This window comes from Spea bombifrons, chromosome 8 (assembly GCF_027358695.1).
Source record: "Spea bombifrons isolate aSpeBom1 chromosome 8, aSpeBom1.2.pri, whole genome shotgun sequence".
NCBI lineage: Eukaryota > Metazoa > Chordata > Amphibia > Anura > Pelobatidae > Spea > Spea bombifrons.
This window is the reverse complement of record NC_071094.1, coordinates 36055103-36066900: the sequence shown is the minus strand read 5'-3', so window position 1 is coordinate 36066900 and position 11798 is coordinate 36055103. Positions and strand designations below refer to the sequence as shown.

The window sequence follows — 11798 nt, the reverse complement described above, 5'->3', positions numbered from 1 at the left end:
GGGTATTTTCTGACTGGTTTAATTAGCGACACATAAGAAGTATTAAATGAATCACAAATCCGTTGGGATTGATGGCTTGGTACTATGAATTCCCAGAGTACAGTTATATATACAGACACTCTAAGGATTCATTTTCTGATGCAACGTTCCATCTCGTTAATAAGAAGGAAGAGATAAACATTAGTTGACAATGTCTCGATTTCTCATGGGAACAAATTATCTTAAAAACTACTTTTAACTAAAAGCAATGAATTATTTTAAAGTATGCCATGTTCAGACAATTAAATAAAACTTTTAAACGTGAACCAAATATGAATACCAAATAAGTTACAATGTTATGATTACACTTAAAATTGGATTCAGAGGACACAGAATCCCACCCGAGCTTCCATTAAAATCTGAATTTCCATATATTCTGTCAAATTAGTTTGCTGTGAGATTATTTTAATCGTGATAACCCACACCCCAGACATACATCCTAACGTTTCTAATATCCAAATAACAGTTGCTTTAGGTGGTGTGTTTTAATACATGATTAGGGATTGACATTTAATGGCGCTTTGTGACCTACTGATAGCTAAGCAAGTTATTGGCAAACAATATAGAAGACATAAATAAGTAAGTCGATAAGTAAGAAGAATTTGACTTATTTAATTTAATTTGTAAACACATGTCCTGATATCTTATATCCATTTTTAACTTCTAGGCTGTAGAACACCCAACTTGACTGACTACATTGGTCATGTTCTCCAGAGCAGATTTAATTTACACATATTTCTGACCATGGCAGGTAAAGAACCACCCCATGCAGTAGGTGGAATGGATAAGCTCATGGATGGGAATCAGTTACTCAGTTATACATTTCACATACTGCAGGTCAGCATTTTACCTGCGCTGGTGAGCAATATGTGAAAACTGTATGTCTGCCGGCCACCCGATACCCAGAAAACATACTGAACCTCTGGGAAAGAAGGACAGAAGGGAATGAATCATAAAGAAGAACTGTTCCTTCTAGACATGGACAGCTACAGTCAACCAAATGACACATCTACTGGGCATATGGCTTTGAAGAGAATTCATACACATTATTACAGAACATAACCCTTTCGACCGGTGCTTTTCGTAGGGCAGGTCAATACAGTTAGCGCTGTTGCAACTCCCCAGTATTGTCTTAAAACTTCCCAAGATTTCTAGAACACATGGACTTCAAGAAAAGAACCTTCTCACTGAGCATCCTAACCAAGTGGATTTCTGATACAGGTGACTAAATAAACACGTTTATTAGATATGCGAGGAATACATTTACCCCATCCCAATGTTTTAATAAATCACTACTCTACATCAATACATTAGAATACTATAAAAATTGTGTTTGTTGTGTGTTTCCAATATACAGTATTCTGATGGATTAAAGATTAGTGAAAACCTCTGTTTGGACAGCCTTTAAAAAGTACGTTTTGTCTAGCACCTTCATGAATTTTCCTCTTTGTACAGATGACTATGTCTTGACATTATCGTCTTAAGTCTATGGTAAAGAGAATAATGGCTTAATTGTATCATATTCTATAGGCAGGTCCCACACTGTTAAGTTATAATAACATTTTATTAAATTCTGTCTGTTGGGGTTTGATTGTTTTTCACCTTTTTACGCATCACCATTTTGAAATTGTCAAAGCTCAAAAGTAACCTGTTGATCTAAATGAAATTGATCTCGCTAGAATGTGACAGGTTGGAAGTATTACTTGAAATGTGTCATGGAAAGCAAGTCCAGGCTGTAACATGAGATGATATAGCCGGTACATCCGGGTGTCATGGCAAAGGTGAAACACCGGAATGAAACGCGACGCACGACCTTGTGTGAGTGCAGATGGTGGTCGTGTATAGCCCTCGATCAGCTGTAGCCAGAAATCCTTTCTATAACCATAGTTGCTGCTCGTTTGGGTGCCTATACTTTCTAATCTGAGACCAGGCCACTATTTTTGTCAGCTTGTTGTCTTGGCTGCATGTCAGCTTAACCCCTTAGGGACAATGGGCGGTCCCTAAACCCATTGAGAACAATGCATTTTGAGCCCGTACATGAACGGGCTTTGCCATTAAGGGGTTAATGAACATTTGTTAAGTATGACCCGATAATGTCAGATCTGGAAAAAGGGATACTTCTGGTGCAGGTGGAAGATCAAATACACAACAGTGGATACCACCTAACGTTTACAAGGGTCAAAGTGAGTCGCTATTCTTTTAGAGGCTATCGCTGAAGATGTGGCTAGGTAGTAGTGATAGGGGTAAGCGGCAATATTCTATGTAGAGGATATTTAACTAAATGCCCCGTAAGCAGCAAAAACTTCCACAAGCCCTGTCACAGACACTGGTGTTCTGCCACCGACGCTTTGCCTACCCCTGGGTAGAGGTTTACAATAACTTTTGGCAGCTTATTAAGGAACCTAGAAGAAGGAATGTATTTTTACTTAATTTACTTAATAAACATTGTAGTATTTGGTGCTTAAAGGCACACTGTTGTGACCTTTTGGGATGTAGAACAATGTGACGCTCATACCCAGAAAACAATATGAGCTTGTATAAAAAAAACTAAAATATGTATATAAATATATAATATATGATATGTTGTCAGAATTCATATTACATAAATGCACATAATAAACACATTTTCAGACATAGTAAGTCTAAGTAAAAAAAAGTAAAATAATGTAATGAGGAAGGAAACTGTATATAGGGAGTGTATTTGAAAGGAAAAGGAAGGGAACTGAGATAAGATATTCTTACAAAAAATTATGAAACTATGAACCTTTCAAAATTATGAATTATGAAACAAATTCTGTAAAAAAGCAAAAAAGCACAAAGCTTAAAGCTGTGTAGGTGATGGTTCCAAAGCTTCATAATATGACAATGAGCAATCCGCATCACGAGAGTATCATGAGAGTATCAGCACACTGGACAGAGACATATAAAGTGCTCAAACTACAAGGATGGCATGGTCATCCCCTATACAGATTATCAGTCACTTCCCCCAGATGTGTGAGGACATCAGCAGGTCTTCAGATCCGACCATACCTTGACTTCAGTTGTACACCTTTTTGAAGGTAGACCTTTCTGACGACCTTTTGGCTCTGAAGGGAAGGAAGGGGTTGCATATACCTTTGAAGAGTATGGCCCCAATGGAAGATTTGGGATCTGGTTATCCACTGTGGCTTCTTTGGAGTTCAACATTGTTTCCTCCTCCTATGATATGAAAGCACTTGCACCTCACGCTTCAATAAAAGAAAATAAAAGAAAATGGTTAAAGCAAACAATGTTTCACTTGTTTAATTAATTCGGAGCTGCCTCCTTTGGCAGACATGACCAAGTTCTCTACTGTATCAGAAGATATTTATTATTAGTCAGCAGATGTCTTTGCACCAATTTACATTAAACATAGGGATCTGAGACAGTGAATCATATGCCGTGGTAATACATCTACTACCTCATGACTCAAGCCAGATTCCCACAAATTTCCTGTGATGTGTGTTTTGTATATTAGGGATATGCAAAGACTGTCATGCAAAGTCATGCAAAAGACTGGCAAAGCACGGCTTGGGGGGCATGTAAAGTCAACTGGCTCCCCCTCACCGTAGCTAACACAAACACATGTACACATAAACACGTGCAAGCAGTAACACTCACACAGTCACTCTATCGCACATACTCACTTTACAGGTCTGCAGAGCCTGTCCTGAGGGGCCATGATCCTACTGCGGGATCATATAACGCTGTGTTATGTAACGCCTTAAACTATGACTCCAGGATTGGACCAAACAGAAATGGTCCCTTCTGGAGAAGAAAGACTGTCCTAGATGGCAATTGCTCCTCCCTGCCCCACCAGGCCTGCCCACCCCTGTTTCCAGTGCTGAAATAATACATTCACATACAACTCATACAGGATAACTTTATTATGCGTTTCCCCATTGTGCGTACAACTACCATATTTTTTAGTAAAAAAAAAAACATTTACAAAAAATAAAACTTTCTATGAAGGTCAATTACTTGTAGACATAATTCTATATTGTTGTGGAGGACAATTACACATAGATGTAATTTTATATTGTCGTGGAGGATAATTACATGTACATGTATGTGTATGTTTCTATTGTGTTTATTTACGTCTGTGTAAGAAAAAGTAGTATTTGTTTACTTTGAGTGTGATAATGACCAAGCCCATGGGAATGGGGATCTCTCTTCTCTCTACCTTATTAAGCTTATTCCCATGACCCTGCAAAAGAACACACTTTGGAAATTAGCATGTTTTTTATATTGTGATATAAGGAACATAAACAAATGAATCCCATTTCAAATACAACAAAGAACTAATTTGTAGTCCGTGTATGCAAGAATGAATATTACAGAAGATAGCCTAAGCTTCACAAACATTCTGAACAAAAATGACCATTCCAGATTTTTTAAAGAAAATGTAAATACATGTTTAATATTGGTTAATAGTAGGTAAGCAATTTTGTGTAGCTAAGTAAGTAATGTTAGGTAAATGTTAAGTAGCATATATATAGCCTTATAATACTGTGGATTTTTATCATTTTAAGATTAAAAAAAGTTTAATTTGAGAAATGAATTACAAACCTCCCTTTTTACTGTTAATTAAAGCAAAAAGGTAAAAGTGGGAGTAAAATCGTAAAAAACATTAACCCCTTCTATTATATTATTACGCATTTTTGTTATGTTTCTACGTATAATTATGATTAAGTTCCAGTTAGGTTTCAATATTTACCTTACATACTAGACATACATTCTACTTAATTTTAAAGCTAAATTAATTTGTTGGATATCAGATAAGCAGGATTCCCAATATTTATAATAGATAATAGAATAAATTATAATAGTATTCATATTATTCTTTAACATGTTTGTTCATTTATGTAATGTTTTTGTAACATTACAGTTCTTCATTGTGCCCAAAATATATTTGGTTTGTTTTGGGGGCGATTTCCATGATAAATTTTAATCAGAAAAAAACTGATTCATTCATTCTTCTAAACAATATATTTTAATTATTTATTATATATATATATATATTTAATTTTAACACATTAAGAGATAGCAAGCAGTTCGTATTCAATACTAAATTTAATATTATCTTTGTTTTATTTTATTTTTTCTTCCGATTATATTCATGGGGTAATATTTGAAGTTTATATCATTGTTGTATGTTTGGGTTTTTAAAAAGTGACTCCATCTATATGCTGCTGAAAATGGGACAATAAACAAAATCTGGAACAAGCCTGCAAATAACGTGTATCGCAAAGAAGAAAATTTAATAATTTGAAGGAAAATATAAAATTTTTGGCCCTCTTTTGTGAAACCTCCATGTGGCACCGCATGCACATTCTTCCTTATTACAGTAGTTCTTTTGCATATGGTGAAAATATTTACTTGTAGTTCTGTTCGCCCAATGTATGGATCAAAGTACAATGTATAGATCAATGTAAAAATGTAGAAAAAAAACCAGTACAACCTTTTGATTTTTGTTTTTTTAGGTGGTGTTGAGAATGGAATACATAAACCAAACTGTCATTATGGAATTTATTCTTCTAGGGTTTTCCTTTTCAAATAAAACTGGATTCTGCCTGTTTGTGGTTATAACTATTGTTTATGCCGTGACTGTCATGTCCAACATTTTCATTATTGTCATTGTGATAAATGAACGCGACCTTCACAAGCCTATGTATTTTTTTATCGGTGGCCTTTCCTTCTTGGAGGTCTGGTATCCTTCTGTTACGGTCCCCAAGCTGTTGTGTGCTCTCGTAACCAATGAAAGATCCATCTCTCCTGCAGCCTGTATATCACAATTTTATTTCCATTTTTCGTGCGGTGCAACAGAAAACTTCCTATTGGCCGTTATGGCTTATGATCGATACGTGGCCATCTGCCACCCATTGCAATATCCGTATATAATGAGTGCTGACGTTGGGATGAAGCTCTTGGTAGGGTGTTGGGTGTGTGGTTTCACTCTAATGATTGCTCCATGTTTACTTATCTCAAACCTCTTGTTCTGTCATAATAATGAGATTGATCACTATTACTGTGATTTTGCTCCATTGATGAAGTTATCATGTTCAGATATCTCCACAACTGAAAACCTGTTTTTTGCTGTTGCTTGCCTTGTAATTTTGGGTTGCTTTCTACCCATTATCGTGTCGTACATCCTCATTATACAGACCGTAATAACGTTTAAAACGTCTTCTGGAAAACTCAAGGCGTTTTCTACCTGTGCTTCTCACTTGATTGTTGTTGCTCTTTTTTACGGCACATCAATCTTCATGTTCATACGACCAAAGAGTAGAGATGTTCTGCATTTGAATAAAATTGTTTCTATTGTCCCGTCTATTGTGACGCCCCTTCTGAACCCTATTATTTATAGTCTAAGAAACAAAGCGGTAAAAGATTCCATGGAAAAAATTGTCCGAAGACTAGGTTTTAGAAAACTGTAGGAGACAGATTAGTGGTTTAATGTTTAATGTATATATATATATATATATATATATATATATATATATATGTATATACAATGTAAAAAAAACAGAGTATTGCAGAGCATGCGGCGATACCTTTTTTTTATTGGACTAACATAATATTTAAAAGACAAGCTTTCGAGAGTTATGATAGAGATGATACTCTAAACATATTGACAATTTTATCTTTTCTGACAAATCTTGTGTTTTTTTGTGGTGAGGTCCGCCTTACAAAATGAAATTTCATGCAGATCTTTATTTGAAAATAAACTTACAAAGTCTTAAAATCCTGTCTCCTTTTTATGCATTATTAAATGATTTGTCACACACATTATGTCAAAGTCCACATAACTAAAAAAAACTATGACCACAGAATATAAATTCCATCTAGGGGACAGATTAGCGTGCCATGCGACCTCACCCATGAATACGTATAAAAGTACTTTATTAAAGAGAAAGCCTGGTGTCCATAGAGCCCCATCAATGATAAATGCATATCAAGGTACTTTGTAGGTACTTTAACACGCAGATTTACCTGCTGCAACCCCGCTCCATTATCTGCATCTCCCAGTAGTTTTAGCTGCTTGATTTCAAGCTCCTTCTGCGTATGTTTACTGGGAGTCTTAGTAGAGATATTATGTGCCAGTATGTGCACACTACTGATAGTGTGTATTTACTTTGGGGGCTGCCTTAGGACCGACCCAGTTGCCTCTACCTCCATGGTCGGCGTCTCCAGTACAATAAAAGGCACTGTGTGCCTTAAACAAAAGGAAGCGTCAGGATATGGTGTCATATCCCGATGTGTCGTATCTGAAAGGTGAAAGCACCTTTTATGAAGTCAATGGAGGCTGGGTTGAGCCTCTATAGTGTAAATAGGTCGGTCGAGGAGATCAAAGACCTCCATGGTAACCGGCCCATTGAGTGGCGGGTTTTGTAGAAGAGGGATCTGAGTCTAGTTGGCCTAGTCTTGGATACATCACTGACTACTGCGCAGGGGATGCATTTGTCTAAATGCATCTCCTCCAATGTAAATTGTTGGTACACGGGGAAAGAAAGTGATCAATCCCTCATTAAATCATTAAATATTAAAGGTGGAACGTAGCTATCGTATGCATTTAAGTGCATTTGATGACTGGAGTGTCCATTTAAGCTATCAAAAACAATTATTTATATGGGATTCTCGTATTGAATACTGTTTTTACATATTTTGGGAATTTGTTCAAATGTAAAAGTATCTGTTGATATATAACTTGTGTGTGTAACCGTGTTCATGTGTATGTGATATAACTTGATTCTTTCAGGAAAAAGTAAAGAATAATTTATTTAGTTTCTTTGAAATATAATAATTAACAAGCCCTAGGGAATAAAAAGTTACTTTTCTGGAATTCCCTGGACTGACATTATCCCCAGGTCTGTGTCAAAATAAGACGCTGAAGATGCAGGGGAGTTAATTAAATTGACATATAACAGATATGCGCTAATTAACCAGCTATTTATATCAAGACGGGAAGCTGTATTCTTCATCCCAGACCCCATGTCCACAAGATGCATCCTTAGCCACTGCTGGTGACGAGCAGGAAGAATCCGATAGGTAATGTTTAATCGTAATATTTTACTTTTACTTTACACTAAGATTTACTTACAATGCAGTGTGTTAGTATTATTGGCATTTAGTGAAATAAAAGGCCTCATCGTCCTGTAGATAATCTGGTTTGAGTATGAAATGGCTGTAGATGGGGACTCATTTATGTACTGTATAGTTATTTTAAATTATGGTGCCAATGTCGGGCGAAAATCAGCCAGTTATTTAATATCACATGCGTGATAATAAATAATTATACAAGTCGTTAGGAACAGGTGTGATTAGTACGAGTATGAGTACTAGAATGCCTTGGGGCTTTGTTAAACACTTGATTAAAGAAAAAGAAAAATCATATAAAAAATTAGCCAGACTTTTCACTAGTTATAGAATCCACTGTGGTATGGGTATTGCTGTCAAATGTTGCCAATTAATGTGTAATTATTAGATGTTTCTGATCTACAGACTTCTGTAACTCTTTGCACAAGGGGCAATATGTTATAAGGAAATGCATTACATGTAGTATCGGAGGGTATTAAGAACAAACAATAATATTATAAGAAAAATAGTGCAATTCTCAGTTTCTGTTATTTCCTGGGCACAATGGGCGCACTTCATAAAAGTGTGATGAATCATATTGTATATATATATATATATATATATATAGATTTTTTTTTTAAAGATGGTGGCTGGATCGTTACCATACTATAGGTTTTATAGGCAGATACCCTGAAATAAAACATTCCTTCACTGCACTGCTAGGCATAAGAAGTTGTTGGCAAATAATAAAAACTGTATTAACCTAGGTTCCAAAAAATACTTTTTATTCAATGTTTAAAGGGATGATGCCTGGTGACAATCGTGACATATCTTCTATACCATAATGTCTCTGCTTGTCAGTCGGGAGCAGCAAATACATTTTCATTACGTCTGATATGGTAAAATATTCCTTTTCATCCACGTCAGCGGAGAAGGGATCTAGTTATGATTATATTACTCTCATGGTTTCTACTTTCTACCCCAATCTGAGAGTCAAACAGCCTGGAGCTGACTCCTTTCTATTCTACACTGCCGTGAGCCCGTGACCGTATCTGAAACTTCCAACTGGTGTTTTTGCTATCAGTATATTATAGTTAACATCCCTGTTTGAATGTAGGTGACTGGATAATATGTATATTTAAATAATGTTTAAAGTCATGGTTTCCCACGAAGACCAGTATTCGATCCATTTGAGTAACACACTTGGGAAGTCACTGCATAGTATCTTCACAATCTGCTATTAAAGGGTTAATATTTCAAGTGTCTCAGGGTCAGGTCATTTAGAAAGTTCTCAGGTATGGTTATGATCGCTATCAATCTTGGATGAAAACGATCTGCTCATTATATCCCTAGAGGGTTGGTCAATACGAGAATAAAGCTTGTAAATAACAAAGAGCAAGCCCTTTTCTCAAATTCCCACGTCCATCCTAAAATAACTCTGGGAAGAGGAACTTAAGTGTTTAGCATCAAATAAACCCATTTAAATATGTTTGCCTTAATTACTTTATTTCTTTGGAAATTATTGTACAAAATGCAATTTGGCCAAAAGAAACATGACTTCTCAAGAAAAAAGGATTCCGTCGGTCTACATCATCATTCCTTTTAAAATTCTATATAGCTATATATTTTATATATCCAGGGTCATTGACTCAAAAAAATATGATTTCAAGTTGTCATGGAGGGACAAGGATAGCAGTTCCCGCTTTCCTCCGAAACTGGACCAGTGAACTTGCAGATCCAGCCCAAATCCCGCTCATAATCCAAAACCTTGTGAACTTGACTGATACTAGATGGAGAAATATAAATATAATAAAAATATTACTTGAATAGGTTTTGGTTCTGTGCTTTGGCGCTTTTTGTCCACAGTAAGATTGCTGAATCTTTTATATACTGCTGCTCCAATACTCCATACCAAACAGACGTCTATAGGCGAATCCAATACTCTATACCAAACAGACGTCTATAGGCGAATCCAATACTCTATACAAAACAGACGTCTATAGGCGAATCCAATACTCTATACAAAACAGACGTCTATAGGCGAATCCAATACTCTATACAAAACAGACGTCTATAGGCAAAGTTTGCTGGATGTACCGGTATATGCATTGGAGCCTATATGACGTAAGATATGGAAACAAATAGTGACATACCTTGTTTTCTTATTTGAATGTCTCTGTCAAGGATCTCTGACATGCATCAGAAACTTTCCAGTTATAAGAATCAAAGCAGCATATTGGAAAATAGATTTATAGAATATCTGTACAAATACACACAAAATAGATGTGAAACCAGAAAAAACTATTTCATACAGAAAACTACAAGTCAATTTCTTAGTAAGGATCGTGATTTAATTCGTCTGGTTGTGTCAAATAACAAAAACTTAAGGAATTGTAATAATTCCTCCATTTCCAGGTAACAAAAATGTTGCCAAAAAATAGCATTACGATCTATTAATTATACAACTTTTTTGCTTTCTTTGCAGGACGGAATTTTGACAAGAATGAAAGCCATTAATGAAACATCTAGTACAGGATTCATTCTTATTGGCTTTTCGGTTTCAAATGAAACAAGTCTTTGCCTCTTTGTGCTGATAACCGTTGTTTATGCCGTGACAATCACTTCCAACATTGTTATTATTGCCATCGTGAAAACCGAACAACGTCTTCACAAACCTATGTACTTTTTTATCGGCGGACTTGCATTCCTGGAGATCTGGTATCCTTCAGCTACGGTTCCAAGACTGTTGTGGGCTCTGCTCACAAAAGAAAAATCCATTTCACATGGCGCTTGCATGGCCCAGTTTTACTTCCATTTTGCATGCGGTGCAACGGAAAACTTCCTTCTGGCTGTTATGGCCTATGACCGATACGTGGCCATTTGCCATCCGTTACGATATGTTCTCATCTTGAGTCCTAGGATTTGTATGAATTTATTAGTGGGGTCTTGGTTGTTTGGCTTCATTGTGATTATTATCCCATGTTTACAGATCTCGAACCTTTTGTACTGCGGTCATAACGAGATTGATCACTATTACTGTGACTTTGCCCCCTTACTAAAGTTATCATGTTCTGAGATATCTGCCACAGAAAATGCCTTTTTTGGAATAGCTTGTTTTGTCATTTTTGGCTGCTTCTTACCAATTATATTATCGTATATATTTATTATCCGGACTATATTAACATTTCCGGCTTCTGGGAGACGGAGGGCATTTTCTACCTGTGCGTCACATTTAATTGTTGTTTTTATTTTTTATAGCACTATTATCTTCATGTTTATAAGACCCACAACTGGGGATTTTTTACATGTGAACAAGGTCATTTCTATATTTCCATCCATAGTGACACCTCTCCTAAACCCTATCATTTACACCCTAAGGAACCAAGAAGTGAAATCTGTTGTGAAAAAGACAATTCAAGGAATAACTTTTTGGAAATCAGAAGAAGGAAATGTATGCTCCAAATTTTAAGAATACAGCCATGAACGCTGAAAAATGTTTATAAATTACACTGTATTACTAATGGTTTTGCTTTATAGGGATTTCATTGGCCTAGGCCTAGGGTGGCAGCTCCAGGAGGACATCAGCACCTCTGCGCCATAACAAGGTGCCTGATGGCCCTTTTGGCCTAACCAGCACAGCCTCCATAGTGACTTTACTCCGTGGC

General features: G+C 36.2%; 1 protein-coding gene across 1 annotated transcript; it reads left to right on the top strand.

The window, feature by feature from the left end:
- The first annotated feature begins 2132 nt into the window (after positions 1-2132).
- Positions 2133-11602, top strand: LOC128503862 (olfactory receptor 6F1-like). The gene is made up of 2 exons (XM_053474057.1): positions 2133-2222; positions 10619-11602. Exons 1-2 carry the CDS (start codon positions 2133-2135, stop codon positions 11600-11602), a joined length of 1074 nt encoding a protein of 357 aa, XP_053330032.1.
- The last annotated feature ends 196 nt before the right edge of the window (positions 11603-11798 follow it).

Bases quoted from the DNA above. Each gene is read 5' to 3' on its own strand.
- LOC128503862 (XM_053474057.1), top strand. From the start codon at position 2,133: ATGTCAGATCTGGAAAAAGGGATACTTCTGGTGCAGGTGGAAGATCAA. The intron at 2,223-10,618 runs GTGAGTCGCTAT...CTTTCTTTGCAG, and splicing joins TAACGTTTACAAGGGTCAAA to GACGGAATTTTGACAAGAAT.